Here is an 18,961-nt window from a genome sequence, read left to right as displayed (position 1 = left end):
CTTGGATAATCTTCATGAACTTATTTGTTTTTATCCTACTTATGAATTTTTTTTATTAGGAAGGCACACATATATTTGGCCCTTCTAATTATTATTTTATTTACTGAAATAGAGTGAGACATGAGGAAATCCAGTTCAAATTTTGCAAAATGGTAACTAACCTTCCTCAGTAGTTTGAGTCCTGGAGATGGCTAAAATACGAAAGATATAAGAGCTGGAAGGGTCTTTTCCTGGCAGGTGAGATTTTGGTCTACCTAATGACTAATGACCTAATGACATTTGGTCTAATGACTCTTTTTCAGGCATTCAGTTCTCTGGTAATGACTAAGTCTTGAGATGATTTTAAAAATGACCTCAGAGCAGGGCAGCAGCAAAAACCCTGAACTACTGTCCTAGGGATGCCTAATATGCTTCATTTGTGACATCAAGCTAGAACCCATGTGTACTTAGAAAGTAGATAACTCCGAGGCTTGCAGAAGCTTTTCATTACAGGTCCAAGTGTGGAGGCAGTTAGCTTAGAACACAAAGGAAAGTCATCTAGAAATTGCTGGGGCAGAAGCCATAGTGCAAAGAGGTGCTGAAGGATAGTATATAGTTAGCTTGGCATTCAAAGGAGGTGTCTGTGTGAAGAAGGAAGGAGGGGCATGGATGAAAACAGCTCTACATACTACACTAGTGCATACCCCTTTCTGTCTTTTTTAAATAGACTATTTTTTGGAGCAGTGTTAGATTCACAGCAAAATTGAGCAGAAAGTACAGAGATTTCCCATATATCTCTGCCTCCCCCCACCCCAACCACAGCCTACCCCACTATCAACATCCCTTACCAGAGTGGTATATTTGAACAATGTACATTCACACATCATACTCACCAAAATCTGTAGTTCACATTAGGGTTCACTCATGGTGGTGTACATTCTATGGGTTTAGACAAATGTTTAATGACATGTGGCTACCCTTATAGTATCATATAGAATAGTTTCACTAGTATTTGTCTTTCTCTCTTTTGGCCTCATTGTGCCTCCCTTAAAACAGTAAATATATTAGGCCTTTGTCATTTGTGAGGATCACATCCTAAGACTTTCATGGATCACCAAAATTATAAATACCACTAAAACCATCATTTGTCCTCATAAAATGCAACAGATTGTTACTGAAATTTTCAAGGAAAAATTTCAGATTCTTAAGAATATTTAAATATAAGATTGATTTATAAATCACTATTTTCTTAGATCTTAGACCTTTTCATTTTATTTTGGGGATCAGTTTTCACAAAACATACACTTAATATGAGTTAGTACTATATGCATTTAACTGAATGACATGCACACTCCAGGCACATGGTGGTGCTGATGCAACCAGCCAGATGACCACTTACCTACAGTAGTTTCCAGCCCAGGAAATTTATCTTTGCCTCAGCAGAATGATAGTTTACTAGAGGTCATGGACCTTCAAGGTCATTCTTAAATGTTAGTTACCTGTAAAGTCCAAGTGCTAAAAAGTGTGTTAGGTTAATCTTTGCGTCTGTATAGTTCAGTCAGCAGTCAGCTCCCACAGTGGTTCCTGCAGTTCTGTTTCAGAGCTGCTTTTCTTCCACAGCCCATGCCTAAGTCAAGCCTTCCTTAACTCTTACCTTTATTACTGTGGTAACTTCCCCCATCTCATTATCCCTCCCACCCCTGTTAAACTTCTACCAGGTTAATTTTCTTAAAGGTGGTGGTAGCTATTCTCTTCTAATTTTAGGAAAGACTTCCACACCTGGCCTTCACCATTTCATCTCTCACTACTCACTATATTCTAACCAAACTGAATAATTTTGTTGCTTTAAGACACCTTGCATTTTACTATGCTGTTTCTCGTCCTTTGAATGTTACCTTGATAGAGCCCTTCCCAAACATGTAATTTTTTCCTTCCTTTGTACGCCATAATATTTTGTGCCACTTAACCCATTCAGCCTTGTATTACAGATATTTATGCTTCCTCTACTCCATTATTCTGCAAATCACAGAACATGGTTCAAGCTGGGGCCTCGGTTCATTTCCTTGACAATGTCTAACATTTATTCAGCACTTAAGTAGTATTACATTGGTGACATACTTTCATTTCCTTCACAGTGCTTTTGCATGTATGTACACACAAATCTTTTTTGTTTTGTGTGAATAGTATCACACTGTAGGTGTTGTTTTTTTTTCCACTTTACCATGTGATGAAAATCATGTTCTTATATGTAAATCACTCATTGTTTTTAATGGCTGCATAATATTCTATAAAATGGATATTACCTACTTTATTTAACCACTGATAGACATATTAGGAAGCCTTTAAATGCTTGCTGCTACAGACAATGCTACAATATATAGTTGTGGTGCACAGGAGTTGCTCTGTGGCATGTGGGATCTTCCTGGATCAGGGATTGAACCCATGTCCCCTGCATTGGCAGGCGGATTCTTAACAACTGTGCCACCAGGGAAGTCCCTGTTTTATTTTTAAATTCCACATATAAGTGAGATCTTGTCTTTTTCTGTCTGACTTACTTCTTTTAACATAATGCCTTCAAGGTCCATCCACGTTGTCCCCAATGGTAGGACTTCCTTGTTTTTTATGGCTGAATGATATTCCATTGTATGTATGTATGTGTATGTCTGTATATAGAGATATGTTATAGATATAGATATATATAGATATAGATACATACAGGTATATATTTCACATCTTCTTTATCCATTCATCCAACAATGGACACTTAGATTGTTTCCGTGTCTTAGCTATTGTAAACAATGCTGCTATGAGCACAGGGGTGCAGATAACTTTTCGAGATAGTGTTTTCATTTCCTTTGGATATATTCCCAGAAGTGGAATTGCTAGAGCATATGGTAGTTCTAGTTTTAATTTTTTTAGGAACCTCTATACTGTTTTCCACAGTGGCTGTACCAATTTACAGTCCATCCCACCAACAGTGCACAAGGGTTTCCCTTTCTCCATACCCATGCCGTCATTTGTTATCTCTTATTGGTGATGGCTGTTCTAAGAGGTGTGAGGTGATATCTCATTGTGTTTTGGTTTTTTTAAGATTTTTTATTTATTTATTTTATTTTATTTTGGTTGCATCAGGTCTTAGTTGCACCACGCAGGATCTTCTGTTGCAGCACAATGGCTCTTCACTGTGGCGTGTGGGTTTTCTCTCTCTAGTTGTGGCGCATGGGCTTAGTTGCCCCGCAGCATGTGGGATCTTAGTTCCCTGACCAGGAATCGAACCTGCGTCCCCTGCATTGTAAGGCGGATTCTTTCCATTGGACCACCAGGGAAGTCCCTCATTGTGGTTTTAATCTACATTTCCCTAATGACTATGAGCATCTTTTTTCATGTACCTGTTGGCCATTCGTATAACTTCTTTGGAAAAATGTCTATTCAGGTCTTTTGCCCATTTTTAAATTGGATTTTTTGTTTGTTTTCAAGTTTTATGGGTTCTTTATGGGTTTTGGATATTAACCCCTTATCGAATACATGGTTTTCAAATATTTTTTCCCATTCTGTAGGTTGTCTTTTCACTTTGTTGTTGGTTTCTTTTGCTGTGCAAAAACTTTTTAGTTTGATGTAGTCCCACTTGTTTATTTTTTGTTGCTTGTGCGTTAAGGTGTGATTCCCAAAGAATCATTACCAAGACCCATGTCAAGGAGCTTTCTTCTAGGAGTTTCACAGTTTCAGGTTTTACATTTAAGGCTTTGATCCATTTAGAGTTTATTTTTGTGAGTGGTGTAAAATAGGGATCAAGTTTCATTCTTTTACATGTGAATATCCAATTTTCCCAACACCATCATTGAAGAGACTGTCCTTTCTCTATTGAGTATTTTTGGCTCCCTTGTCAAATATTAGTTTACCATATGTGCTTGGGTTAATTTCTGGGCTGACGATTGTGTTCTCTTGGTCTGTTTGTCTGTTTTTATGCCAGTACCATACTGGGGTTTTTTGTAAGTCTTTTTTTTTATATTGAAATATAGTTGATTTACAATGTTGCGTTAGTTTCAGGTGTACAGCACAGTGATTCAGTTATACATATATATATTCTTCTACAGATTCTTTTTATATATATATATATATATATATATATGAATTTATTTATTTTTGGCTGCACTGGGTCTTTGTTGCTGTGTGCAGGCTTCCTCTAGTTGCAGCAAGCGGGGGCCACTCCTCGTTGCGGTGCGCAGGCTCCTCATTTTGGTGGCTTCTCTTGTTGTGGAGCATGGGCTCTAGGCACGCAAGCTTCAGCAGTTGTGGCACATGGGCTCAGTAGTTGTGACTCGCGGGCTCTAGAGCGCAGGCTTAGCAGTTGTGGCACATGGGCCTAGTTGCTCTGCGGCATGTAGGATCTTCCCAGACCAGGGCTCAAACCCGTGACCCCTGCATTGGCAGGCGGATTCTTAACCACTGTGCCACCAGGGAAGCCCCTACAGATTCTTTTTCCTTATAGGTTATTACAAAAATATTGAGTATAGCTCCCTGTGCTATACAGTAGGTCGTTGTGGTTAGCTATATTACATATAGCAGTGTGTATATGTTAATCCCGTCATCCTAATTTATCCCTCCCCTCCCCCCTTCCCCTTTGGTAACCGTAAGTTTGTTTTCTACATCTGTGGGTCTTTCTCTGTTTTATAAATAAGTTCATTTTAATCTGTTTTTTGTTTTTTCAGATTCCACATATAAGTGATATCATATGATATTTGTCATTCTTTGGCTTACTTCACTTGGTATGAAAATCTCTAGGTCTGTGTTGCTGCAAATGGCATTATTTCATTCTTTTTTATGGCTGAATAATGTTCCATTGTATATATGTACCACATCATCTTTATCCATTCCTTTGTCAATAAATAGTGCTGCAGCAAACATTGGGGTGCATGTATCTTTTCAAATTATGTTTTTCTCCAGATATATGCTCAGGAGTGGGATTGCTGGATCATATGGTAGTTCTGTTTTTAGTTTTTTAAGGAACTTCCATACTGTTCTCCATAATGGTTGTACCAATTTACATTCCCACCAACAGTGTAGGAGGGTTCCCTTTTCTCCACACCCTCTCCTGCATTTATTATTTGTAGACTTTGATGATAGCCATTCTGACCAGTGTGAGGTGTGATACATCATAGTATTGATTTGCATTTCTCTAATAATTAATGACCTTGAGCATCTTGGCTGTTGCGTTTTGGTCATCTATATGTCTTCTTTGGAGAAATGTCTATTTAGATCTTCCACCCATTTTTTGATTGGGTTGTTTGTTTTTCTGATACAGAACTGTATGAGCTGTGTGTATATTTTGGAGATTAATCCCTTGTTGGTCGCTTCATTTGTAAGTATTTTCTCCCATTCTGTGGGTTGTCTTTTTGTTTTATTGTTTCTTTTGCGTGCAAAAGCTCGTAAGTTTAATTAGGTGCCATTTGTTTATTTTTATTTTCATTACTCTAAGAGATGAATCCAAAAAGGTATTGCTGTGATTTTTTTTTTTTTTAGTTTTTATTTATTATTTATTTTTGGCTGTGTTGGGTCTTTGTTGCTGTGCGCACGCTTTCTCTAGTTGCGGGGAGCGGGGGCTACTCTTCATTGCAGTGCACGGGCTTCTCATTGCGGTGGCTTCTCTCGTTGCAGAGCATGGGCTGTAGGCACATGGGCTTCAGTAGTCGTGGCACTTGGGCTCAGTAGTTGTGGCTAGCAGGCTCTAGAGCGCAGGCTCAGTAGTTGTGGTGCATGGGCTTAGTTGCTCCACGGCATGTGGGATCTTCCCGGACCAGGGATTGAACCCATATCCCCTGCACTGGCAGGCAGATTCTTAACCCCTGCGCCACCAGGGAAACCCTGTGATTTATTTCAGAGAGTGTTCTGCCTGTGTTTTTCCTCTAGAAGTTTTATAGTATCTGGTCTTACATTTAGGCCTTTAATCCATTTTGAGCTTATTTTTGTATATGGTGTTAGAGAATGTTCTAATTTCATTCTTTTACATGTAGCTGTCCAGTTTTCCCAGCACCACTTATTGAAGAGACTGTCTTTTCTCCATTGTATGTTCTTGCCTCCTTTGTCATAGATTAATTGTCCATAGGTGTGTGGGAGTACCATACTATTTTAATTACTATAGCTTTATAGTATAGCTTGGAATCAGGAAGTGTGCTACCTCCTGCTTTGTTGTTCTTTCTCAGTGTTTGTTTGGCTATTTGGGGTCTTTCATGGTTCCATATGAGTTTTAGGAGTGTTTTTTTCTATTTCTGTAAGAAATGCCATTGGAATCTTGATATGGATTGCATTGTATCTATAGATGGCTTTGGGTAGTTTTGACATTTTAACAATATTAATTCTTCCAATCCATGAACATGAGATACCTTTCCTTTTTTAAATTTTTTTATTTTTTGGTCCTGCTGCGTGTCTTGTAGGATCTTAGTTCCCTGGCCAGGGATCAAACCCATGCCCTCAGCAGTGAAAGCAGAGAGTCCTAACCACTGGAGTGCCAGGGAATTCCTGCCTTTCCATTTATTTCTGCCTTCATTTCTTTAATCAGGGTCTTGTAGTTTTCATAGTAGACATCTTTCACCTCCTTAAATTTATTCCTAAGTACTTTATTGTTTTTGATGCTGTTTTAAACGGGATTGATTTATTTCTTTTTTAGAAAATTCATTGTTAGAGAATCTCAATTTTCTTAATGGTAAAATGGAGATAACCAAATCTAACTCTCAGTATTGTAGTAAGGATTAAATGAGATAAAATATGATTATTTAGCATAATTGTACCTTACATAAGGTAAATGCTCATCACTAGTAGCCACTTACATTGTTATTCCTTCAAGTAGATTAATGTAGTTACTGTAATCATTGCACAGTGGGGTTGTAAGCTCCATATTAGCAGAGAGATAAGATACAAAGATAAGTGAATGGTCCAGCCAACAGTAGTGGGCATCCACTGTGTCTCCCATGATTGTTGGTGAGTCTGGATCCCTCTAAGGACTAGAGCTTTTTCCTGCATTGTTGTCTCTCAGCAGACCTACCCATGGGCGAGGATGCACCACCTCTGTTGTACCAGGGAGCTGTGGTGTAGGCTATGTGTGTGCACCTGGGACATCTGTGCCCCACCTGGAGCTTGTTCTCCACATTGGGAGTGCTTATTTATGTTGATTATGGAAGATTTTTAACTTGAATGGAAAGATGACATTTTTGAAAAGTCATTTGAAAAATCAAGATCATAATGTATAAACCTAAGCATTACGTGATTGGTCTCAAGAACATTCTCTGAGGTTTTTTTTCTTTTTTAAACAAATACTTAGAAGTTGTGTCTCTGTCTTTTTGACAGAAGTATAAAATCTGAGACTGAGATAGATGTATAAAATAGAAAATGGAGACTTGTTGCATTCTCATCAGCAAGCGGAATATGGTTTTTTCTGGTTTTTATTACTTCACAGTCCTTTCATCTGATATTTAAAATGTATTTATGTTGAGTCATTTCTTTCTCTTGCTGGTAAACCGGAAGATCATGAAATGATTCTGCAGAGGCAGTAGCATTACGTTCAGTTTCTTTTTTTGTATATATCAGATAAGAGACTTGTAAATGGAAGTATGTCCGCCTCACATCCTTTGTATGGTAATAGCAGTGATGTTTGCCTTTTTGTGACTGGTGCAACATTTATTAATTCATAAACCCACTTCCAAATAACCTAAGGGCTTTTTGACTAAAGGTGACTCTAGTAAGAACAGTGTTAGATTTTGACAGGCTACTTTTGTTTTTACAGACATTTCTTTTCTTCTTTTTAGTGTTTCGAAACTACTAGTATTTTAAGAGTGTTTTGGGGGTAGAGGGGTGCCACGGTCAAAGAAAGTTAATGCACATATTTGGAGTTAGGGTTTCTGAATCTTCAACTAGGAAGGGAAAATAAAAGTTTTGAGGCTCAGCTCAGCTTAAGCCTCTTTATCACCCTCTCCGAACCAACACTTCTGGTTGGTAAAAAGCTCACAGATCTGAGAAATAAAAGCAGCTTAAGAGGTTGACTTTGGTCAACCTTAATAATAATAGAAGAGAAAAAGGGCAGCAATTCCAGAGAGAGATTCACCTATTTTCCCATAGACTAAGGGACCCTGTACACCTCCTGTCCCCTCTTTAACTCACTGTCATCTGTTCAGCAGAGCTTCCTATAACCAGTTGGTATCAGTGGAAACAGTCCTTCCATTAAGCCTAAGAAATGTCTCCTAAAAAATTGTTTCAGAAGTTTTCACAGTATTTGAGCATTTAAGGGAGTGTTTGTCATATCATAGAGAGTGAAAATGGAGAAGGATAAGGACTCCAGAGTGCTGGAATTATATATGCCTGAGAGTTTGCCATACTAGCCAATAGCAAGGTTTTGGTTCTGTTTATTTTTTCCAGCTCTTACTATATTCCACTTTTATCATTGAGAATATTGGGGAATTTATCTCATGATATTACTTATTATATACATTATTATACATTGCATATTTTTAATATATACTGTTAAATTTATTGTTATAATATGTTATCTTTAAAGTATCAATGGCTTTTTCCAGAGCAATAATGAAATTTCACAGTATGAAAATGGAAGAAATCAACAAAATTATTCGTGACCTTTGGCGAAGTACCTATCGTGGACAAGGTAATTAACATGGTGTATCATGAATGCTCTTTCTAAAGCCCTATATCCAGCTCTTGCCTCATAAGACTGCTCATCATGCCAGTATTACCTCTGGGCCCCTCTCTGAACATCTCTTTCCGATTTTCTAAGAATTCTTATCTTAGAATTCTTAGCAAGAAAAAAAATGCAAAGTTTTCTATTCCAAAGCCTGACAGGACTTACAGATTTGGCCATGGTGCACATTATATTTAGTTAATGACGTAATAGGTTCTGTCGAAGTGCAGATAGGGATAAGCCAAAATGTGATAAGAAGAAAACCATCAGGAGGAAACTCTTAATAGGGGAACTAAGAAAAAGTCACCTCTGAGACTGAGGGTTGGGGCATCTGGTTGCTTCTGGCCAGGAATCTTCATCACCAGAGAAAAAGTTTCCAAACCAGCCAGTGTTTTCCTCTGGTAATGTCAGCCTCGCATGTTGCTTGTAACTTACTTTGATAAGGTTTGCAAGTGACAAAAGGCTGCAGAGTGTAGGTTCCCCTAAAATCTTCTTCTTTCTGTGTCAGATATTGAATACATAGAAATTCGATCTGATGCCGATGAAAATGTATCAGCTTCTGATAAAAGGCGGAATTACAACTACCGAGTGGTGATGCTAAAGGGAGACACGCCCTTGGATATGCGAGGACGATGCAGTGCCGGACAAAAGGCAGGTATCTCAAGAGCCTAGGGAACCACCTGTACACAGAGAATTGAAAAAGAGGAATCATTGTCAGTGCAGTGGAAGCACCCAAAGTTGCCCTTGAATGGTAGGAAGCTCCTTACAGCACTCCTTGCTGCCATGTAAAGTGAATCACCTCGGTCACTCTCATTACACTCTCTCAATTCTAACCAGCATTTCCTGCAACATTATGTAAAGTAGGTTTATAGAAGAGGGGCCTGAAACAGTCTCACAGGATAGCCTAAATGTAAACCAAGAAGTTGAAAACCATTCATTGTTCCACAGCACTCCTTATGAGAATAAGCTTACTGGGTTATCAGTTATAGACACACCACTATTTTATGTGACACCAAGAAAGAAAAAATTCAATTGTAATTGTAAGATGCATCCTCATTTCAGAGAAGTCAAAGCGTGGGGGAAGGGTATGTTTTAGAATCAGTGACATACAGTATTAGCAAACCAGATCCTAGATTGAGCCAGAGGAGGCATTACAATAAGTGAGAGTCTAGTTGAGAAGGTAGCCTCATCATAGGACTGAGTCCTCACCACCACTCCCAGCCTAGCCTTTGGGCCTGAGGACCATCTAAAAGAAGGGTCTGCCAGGGTCAAAGGCTTTAATACCCACAGGTGCCTCTGTCCCCACCACCACATACACAGGGACTCAGTGCTGGGCCAGACCATCTAGCTCTACAGGAAGCTCTGGGAGGATAGCCTGGGTGTTGGATATGTAGAGCACAGAGGAATAAAGCTTCAAAGAGTTGGGAAAGTGGGACCTGCATCCTTAGGGTACAAGGCTGGGTTCTTTCACTGTGCACTGGTTTGTAAAAAGATGTTAAAGGTTTTTGAGCTTCCTCCTTTCAGATTAGAAGCAGAACATTATACTTGATAACATCTCTGGACCCCTGACATTCTTAACAAAATTTTATAGTTCCAGAAACGGATGCTCACATTATCAGAGTTACTTTCATAAAAGGTTTGCAATTTTTGCTTAAAGACACTCTATGCATGTATGCATTTTGTCATCAACCCGGACAGCTGATACCAACTTATAAGGCATCTGCAGATTATTATCTTAATCATAGTCTGCAAAAATGACAAATTTGTGATCTACAGGCAGTATCCCCTGCTTGCATTGATGATTTTTTGTGGTAATTATGAATGAGAAAATGGTTTGAAACATGTCCGTTTGGATTAAAAATACTTTCTGAACAAAAGCAGATTTCCTATAGCTACTCCAAATTATAAAAATTAATTAGCAGTAATTGCTTCCCTGGTTTTGGGTGACAGAATAGACAAATGGTTTGGTAGAGGTGGGCCAGGAGCTCCAGTCATATCCCACTCTGAGTGGGTGGTGGTGCAGGTGGCAGCAGAAGTGCCCATCCCCAAAGGGCCAGCGTCAGAGCAAAGCTATAAAGTGCTCTAAAATCACTAACTCACTCACTGATGCTCCTTCACTCACAAATTGGGGTGGGTGGTGGAGGGGGCATTACATCTCACACAGAAAGTAGTGAATACTTCCTAAACTAGTTCTTCACTCTTAATTCTTTGTCCCTTGTACCCTCAGATGGCTTCAGCAGTGGCCTAGTTTAGTATTAGGCTTCTGTTAACCACAAAAGTGCCTCATAGTTTGGGTTGCTTGGATTTCCTACAGTCAAGCTTAAATAAAACCATACTTCTGTACTCCTGGTACTTTTCCCCCTCCCTTCCTTTCCCGCTCCCCCTCAGAATCATACACATGAACATTTAAGTGTGGGTTAGAGCAGTGGTGCCTCTTTGGGAGCCATAGATCTCACAGAACATAGAGATTTAAAGATGTCTCTGAGAGAAAAGGTGTCTGTGAGGCTCTGGAAAATGTATTATGTCTAAGTTTTCTAACAAATCTCATTATCAGGAAAATAGCCAGGTCATGAATTTTTAAGGTTGTTAATCTTATAGCATTATTAAAATTACTAGTTACAGATAAATGTTAATGCATTTCTGATTCAAGTCTGTAATTTGAAGTTTTGTTGTAGCTGATGTGAGGTGTTTGTGCAGGGTCAGCACTGCTTTTAGCATTGTATTTCATTGCAAATGATAGGATGAGATAATGCAAAGATAGTTCACCTTGGTCACAGTGCCAGGCTCTCCCAAACAAAAGAGCAGTGATTTACCTAAGGTCAGTGATCCTGTGACATTGCCCCACCTTTCCCTTCTAAAGACATTATGCCAGGTCTGCCTGCTTTTCTAAGGTGAATGAGAAAAATGTGCAGTGCAGCTAAGCTCTGGTGCTTTTGTTCCAGGTATTAGCCTCACTCATCATTCGCCTAGCCCTGGCTGAAACATTCTGCTTAAACTGTGGCATCCTTGCTTTGGATGAGCCAACGACAAATCTTGACCGAGAAAACATTGAATCTCTTGCACATGCTCTGGTTGAGTAAGTACCTCAAATTTGGGGCCAAGTTATGATAGTTTTTAAAGTAAGGTTAAGAGAATTCTATGATGCAAATCCTCTGCAGATGTGTCTTCCTTGAGGAAACTGGTTTTGCCAGACCTTAGGCTTTACCTGGATCGTAATTCTTCAGATGCTTAAAAAAAGAACTACATGGTGAACAGCCACCCCAGACACATCCTGCATCTCCCCAAGAGTGTTCATAGGGAAACCCATGGTGAGGGTCTCCTGGCTTGGTTTGGTTTTCCTGTAAACCCACCAGAGGGGCCCACATGTCCTGTACAGGAGTTAGCATTCCCTGCTAAAGCCTTTCTAGGTGGTAACAGTAGTGACAGTGGGTTTTAGACTATTTCCCCAGCTTCTCACGTGTGTCAGCATCTATGAGGAATGACAGTGCTTACTCAAAAAGTGTATTAGTGGTGAAGTAGAATCCAGGGGGTAAAACTGCATACACTTTTTACCATAGTTCACCTGTGGTGGGTGCACGCTCTAGGGATAGGCAGCCCTTGCTTATGGGCTGTGCTGGCAGAGGAAAGGCACTTTCTGTGAGGTAGAGAAGCTATTTGGGGTACTTCTTGCTCCAGACAGACTCCTTCTAGCAGAGAAAACATTTCCTGTGTGATAGCAGGGATGGAACCAGAAGGAGACTTGAGCAGCCACAGAGCCACCTTTCTCCAGCCATCTCTCAGTAGTCCCGTGTGACCAACAAGTAAGGGCTGGTGCTTTTGAAACCTAAGTGCATCCAGCTCCAGGCAAGGGATAAATAAGTGGTTAGGTAAAAGAAAAAGTCTTTCAAGTCTCAGATGCGTAACTAATTACCTCAGCACATAGATAACGAGCAAAAATGTTCTCAGTACACCCACTCAGGCCCCCTGTGTGTCATACCAGTGATGCATCCAGTGACTGGTGGTGGCAGAATTCTAAGTAGACCCAGCTCCTAAGAAGGCAGTGGGGCTCACAGTGTTATTCCCCTTGCCTGTAGTCTTTGTCTTTTTTTTTTTTTTAATGTAATTTTCTTCCAGAGAAAACTAGTATCAGGTCAAGAAAACCCCAGGCAAAGGAATAATCAGACCCCAAAAGTTGAGCAGCACAGATACTAAGGAAAACTCAATTAAACATTTCCACCTGCTTTAAGAATAAACTAGATCATGTATTCTCACCAGTCTCTAAGCCAGACCTGAGTGAAGAGTCATGCATCCCCACTGTCTGGAGAGGAGATGGGACTGCTACCTGGCTGGGCTGAAGGCCTGGATCCACACCCCCTTTCCCCCCGCCACTTCCTGCAGGGCTGTCAGAGGCCCTCCCTGATACTCACACAGCACAGGAAAAACCTGGTCATCACACACAGCATACATTTATGTGTCTGACAAGGTTCTCAGTGCTTTTTTCAAATAAAAGGAAGGGTCATGTATGTTCTTTAGTAATAAAATGTTATAAATATATTGTTTCAGGATAATAAAAAGTCGCTCACAGCAGCGTAACTTCCAGCTTCTGGTGATCACTCATGATGAAGATTTTGTGGAGCTCTTAGGGCGTTCTGAATATGTGGAGAAATTCTACAGGATCAAGAAGAACATTGATCAGTGCTCAGAGATCGTGAAATGCAGTATTAGTTCCCTAGGATCTAATGTTCATTAAAAACATTCAAGATTTATATGCCTTAGAAACATGGGTCCTCAGCCAACTGCTTATTTCTGGTATTGAGTCAATATGAAAATACGTTCTTTCAAATAAGCCTTGTGTCTAGGGTTTTTAATGTCTGTCTGAGAGGTTCAAAAATCATTAAAATTTTTTCACATGGAATTTGGACTGATTCCCTGAACTTCATCCCCCTCCAGGCAGCCTCTGACAGGCCTGTGGGGCTCAACAGCAGCACAGTTGGACTCAGCTTCCCTGCTTCCCTTCCTAGCACTGATGAAGGAGTCTATGGGACCTGAAGCTTCTTACTCGCCTTTCACTTCTCAAAGCATTAGTGAGAAGCAGTTCTCTGCCTGGATACTTTATGGCTTGGGCATTTAAAAAGTCAGCATTAAGTGTTACCTGTAAATTTATTTCTTTGGATATGGTTTAAAAAACTGTGTTATCAGTATTAATATCTGAAGATGACAGAAATGACCGAATATTAATATTTGGCTCTGCTCTTAACTTTATAAATCTGGGTAAGTGACCTCTCCCTCTCAGGGCCTCAGTTTCCCCAACTAAAATTTGAAGTAGTCGAATGGGGGCTTCAGGGTTTGAAAAGAACCTTAATTATCTAACCCAATACCCACTGTCTTCCCTCCCCACATATCCCTACTAGGTAGTCATCCAAACCTGGGCTCTTTCTAGAGGGAGCAAGTTCCCCACTGTGCACATCCACGTTTGGAAAGCTCTGCCCAAGAGCAAGGCCTCTCTTCACTTGGGGCCTGACCTGCATTCATGAAGGAGTCTGTAACTTTCCCATATGTCTATGCTATTTATCAGTTTGGCCTTACCATGAATCCCGATTGCTCTCCAAGTATGCAACGCTGGTGTGGAAGGAAAGCAGAGCTCGCTCAAAGTCAAAACTGGCTCCCCGTGGGGTCCAAGCAGGCCTGGAAAAGCAGGCCTCATTTTCATTCCAGATGTTGTTTCTAATAAGAGCCTAATCATACCCTTTCCCTGGAATTGCCAGCTGACAACTTGAAGCCTTTCACAAGCATTCCACATAGAATGCTACCAAGTGATGCACTTTCGAATTAGACTTTTAGAGTCAGTCAGTCGGTCATGTGGCACAATCACTAGGAGCCAAGAACCACGTGGCGACCACTAGAAGCTGAAAAAGGCGAAGCAACAGACTCGTCCCGCAGAGCCTCCAAAAGGAACCAGCCCTGCTGACACCTTGACTTTTAGCCCAGTATACTGATTTTCAGACTTTTAGCCTTCAGAATTACATAAGAGAATAATACTTGTTTTAAGCTGCTGAGTTTGTGCTTATTTTTTACAGCAGCAATAGAAAACTAACACACTATCCACTGTATATATAATCAATTTCTGTGTATGTAATATACGAGTTACTACTATCCTTGAGACAATTGAAAAAAGGTTACTTATCATTTTTTATGTTCTGTGGTTCACAGAAAGAATGCTGGTTGAGAAAGTCTGATCCAGACCCTTACCCAATCCATGGATGAAAGGGCCAAGCAGCAGAGCCACCACTCCAGCCATCTGCTTCTTGTCCACTGACTGACAATGTTCAGTCATCCTAATTAGCTTTGAAAAACTAAAATCACCATTATTAGCCAAACTAGCATGATATCAACAAAGGTACCATGAGAAAAAAACAGCAGACCAATCTCACTCAGAGGACACATCCAGGAATTCATAAATTAAGAACAAATCAATTCCACTCATCTATTAAACATACATAATAACCAAGGTGTCTTTATCCCAGGAATGCAAGAATATTTCAGAAGATAACTGTTTACAAATCATCACCATAATAAAGCCAAAGGGGAAAAATTCTGATAGACACTTAACACTGACCATTATTTGATAAAATTCAACATCTCCTAGCTTTAGTAAACTCATACTTTTGCAAAGAATAAAAATATTTTTAGTGTTGTCATGAATTAAAAATTAACAGTCATCTTAATAGCAAAAGATGAAATATTTTCCATTAAATAAAGAAAACAGGTAGCTTCTATCAACATACTTTTGAAAGCTCTAGCCATTGCAACAAGAAATGACAAGGCAATACAAGATAAATATAGGCAAATGAAACAAAGTTATTTACAAATTAAAACAGACTTCCCAATTTCAAGTCTGGTTTCCCCTGACGATGTGACTTCCCTCACAGCCCTTTTGAGAGTGGCTTTCTCTCCCATTTCCCTTGTATCAGTGGGCTTGGAGGTGGTGTTAGTGCCATTTTTAAGCTTTTCATTGCTGCTTCTACATCATCCTCCATTAACCCCACACATACACTTGAGATGAATAGGCATCACAGTATGGAGGTAAAGAATATGAGCCAGACTCACAGACTTAAATTCTAGCACCACTATTTCCACTTAAATTCTAGCACCACCATTTACTAGCTTTGGGACCTTGGGCAAGTCATTTATCCTCTTGCTCCTGTTTCCCTATCTGTAAAAGCATCTAAAACGGCGCCTATCTTGTAGCATTGTTATGAGGATTAAATGACTTTTTTTTTTTACATCTTTATTTGAGTATAATCGCTTTACATTGTTGTGTTAGTTGCTGCTGTATAACAAAGTGAATCGGCTATACATATACATATATCCCCATATCCCCTCCCTCTTGCGGCTCCCTCCCACCCTCCCTATAACACCCCTCTAGGTAGTCACAAAGCATGGAGATGATCTCCCTGTGCTATGCGGCTGATTCCCACTAGCTAGCTATTTTACGTTTGGTAGTGTATATATGTCAGTGCCACTCTCTCACTTGGTCTCAGCTTACCCTTACCCTTACCCCTCCCCATGTCCTCAGGTCCATTCTCTACGTCTGTGTCTTTATTCTTGTCCTGTCCCTAGGTTCCTCAGAACCATTTTTGGGTTTTTTTTAGATTCCATATGTATGTGTTAGCATACGGTATTTTTCTCTTTCTGACTTACTTCACTCTGTATGACAGACTCTAGGTCCACCCACCTCACTACATTGTAAACTCAATTTCGTTCCTTTTTATGGCTGAGTAATATTCCATTGTATATATGTGCCACATCTTCTTTATCCATTCATCTGTTGATGGACAATTAGGTTGCTTCCATGTCCTGGCCATTGTGAATAGTGCTGTAATGAACATTGTGGTACATGACTTTTTGGATTATGGTTTTCTAGGTTATATGCCCAGTAGAGGGATTGCTGGGTCATATGGTAGTTCTATTTTTAGTTCTCCATAGTGGCTGTATCAGTTTACATTCCCACCAACAGTGCAAGAGGGTTCCCTTTCTCCACACCCTCTCCAGCATTTAATGTTTGTAGATTTTTTGATGATGGCCATTCTGACTAGTGTGAGGTGATACCTCATTGTAGTTTTGATTTGCATTTCTCTAATGATTCGTGATGTTGAGCATCCTTTCATGTGTTTGTTGACAATCTGTATATCTTCTTTGGAGAAATGTCTGTTTAGATCTTCTGCCCATTTTTGGATTGGGTTTTTTTTTTTTGATATTGAGCTGCATGAGCTGCTTGTAAATTTTAGAGATTAATCCTTTGTCAGTTGCTTCGTTTGCAGACCTTTTCTCCCATTCTGAGGGTTGTCTTTTCATCTGGTTTATGGTTTCCTTTGCTGTGCAAAAGCTTTGAAATTTCATTAGGTCCCATTTATTTTTGTTTTTATTTCCATTTCTCTAGGAGGTGGGTCACAAAAAGGATCTTGCTGTGATTTATGTCATAGAGTGTTCTGCCTATGTTTTCCTCTAAGAGTTTTACAGTGTCTGGCCTTACATTTAGGTCTTTATTCCATTTTGAGTTTATTAAGTGACTTTTAAAACTGCCTGGCACATAAATGTGCTATGTGTATATTCAAGAAAAGCCTCATATCATCAGTTTACTCTTTCTTGTTGCAATTATCTTTAGCCCCCAGCCTGGTCACTCCTGCTTATTCATTGACAATTTTAGCTCCCAGTTGAGAATTATTCTCCTAATACTAATTTCATAATCATCGGTGATTTCAGAATCCAAATGATGATCTAATACAACCCTCCTGGCCTCTCAGATCCTTGCTCTTTCCTCCAGCGAGGAGACGCTCCATAGTCTTACTCTAGATTCCAGTTCTTTAACAACAATAACTGCAACCCTCCATATCTCCATTTTAAGTATCTCACTCCAACAACCTCTCGTATCTTTACAGTTCACTCCTGGGGTCTCCAGCTCCAGCAATTCTTTGAGCCCTCCAGAATGTCAATCCATTGATTCTACCACTTTTTCAGTTCTTCACTTCCCTCATGCCTGTACTTCTCTCCTTTTACAGCTTAAATTCCATGGTCCATCCTTATATCACTGTCTTGCATAGACCCTCAACTGTCTTGTCCCTCTTCTGTCCTCAAACTTTTCTCACAGTCTCCAACCCTGGCTAAATAGGACTCTGCCTTCTCCCTGCACATGCAGTTTCCTTTGCTGGTTCCATATTTCCCTGACCTTTTGTTGTTGCCCTGCTTTAGTGCCCAGTCTGCATCTGTACTGTTTTCTTCTCACACTTACTTACTTGGTGACCTCATCCAGTCTCACAACTTTAAATTATCTTGGGACTCCCCTGGTGGCACAGTGGTGAAGGATATACCTGCTAGTGCAGGGGACACGGGTTCGAGCCCTGGTCCAGGAATATCCCACATGCCAGGGAGCAACTAAGCCCATATGTCACAACTACTGAGCCTGTGCTCTAGAGCCCACAAGCCACAATTACTGAAGCCCACGCACCTAAAGCCTGTGCTCCACAACAAGAGAAGCCAGTGCAATGAGAAGCCCGTGCACTGCAACGAAGAGTAGCCCCTGCTTGCCACAACTAGAGAAAGCCTGCGTGCAGTAACGAAGACCCAACGCAGCCAAAAAATATAAATAAATAAATAAATCTATTAAAAAATAATAAGAGTACAAAAAAATTATTACCTTAGTTTGAGTTCTCCCAGAATCAAAACCTGAAACAGTGATTCAAGCAAAAGTAAACAGTAGGAAATGGGGAATTATAATGAAGAGAAAGCAGCCAATGAATAGTGTGTTCTTAAACCAGCTACTGTAGTAGGCAATTCGGAGTTTAATCCCACAGGGAACGTGGGAAATTTGGCAAAACGTATGCCTCAAAATTATCCCACCCGAGAAGCAAGAGAGCTGGGGTATTTATCAATATATACCAAGTCCCAAGAGTCACTAACTGAGGGCTATTCCAGGGCATGTTAGCTACTGGCTTTCTGTGTGCATCTTCCACAGAGCTGCCTTCCACAGTTTTTAAAACAAGAAAAGAAAAGGGTAAGAAAAAGCCTTTTGACAGAGGTATAGATAACAGCAGCAGCTTTGGGACAGAGGGAGAGCACTGACAGCTCCTTTAACAGTCTTGTAGGTGCTGACTCCTCAAATGTGTCTCCAGTCCAAACTCATTTAAACTCATATTCAGCTGCCTTACTGGATATCTAGTTGCACTTGAATATCTAATAGACATCTGATACTTAAAATGACCCAGAAACTTTGGCCCAGAACCTGCACCTCCCATAGCTTTGGAAGAATGATAACTCCATTCT

The 18,961-nt window shown here is 40.0% G+C and overlaps 1 protein-coding gene across 2 annotated transcripts in view; it reads left to right on the top strand.

The window, feature by feature from the left end:
- The window catches only part of RAD50 (RAD50 double strand break repair protein), a 99,215-nt gene extending 85,659 nt beyond the window's left edge, over positions 1–13,556 (top strand). The window contains exons 22-25 of one of the 2 annotated variants that reach the window (XM_032627516.1): positions 8,544–8,629; positions 9,171–9,313; positions 11,605–11,738; positions 13,205–13,556. In XM_032627516.1, coding sequence (XP_032483407.1) covers positions 8,544–8,629; positions 9,171–9,313; positions 11,605–11,738; positions 13,205–13,391 — 550 coding nt within the window. In that variant the 3' untranslated portion in view covers positions 13,392–13,556. The remainder of the gene's footprint in view (positions 1–8,543; positions 8,630–9,170; positions 9,314–11,604; positions 11,739–13,204) is intronic. The other variant, XM_032627517.1, reaches the window with a different exon arrangement.
- Positions 13,557–18,961: the final 5,405 nt, after the last annotated feature.

Source organism: Phocoena sinus, chromosome 3, assembly GCF_008692025.1.
Source record: "Phocoena sinus isolate mPhoSin1 chromosome 3, mPhoSin1.pri, whole genome shotgun sequence".
Classification (NCBI taxonomy): Eukaryota; Metazoa; Chordata; class Mammalia; order Artiodactyla; family Phocoenidae; genus Phocoena; species Phocoena sinus.
The sequence above is the reverse complement of the archived record's forward strand: the minus strand, read 5'-3'. Positions and strand labels throughout refer to the sequence as shown.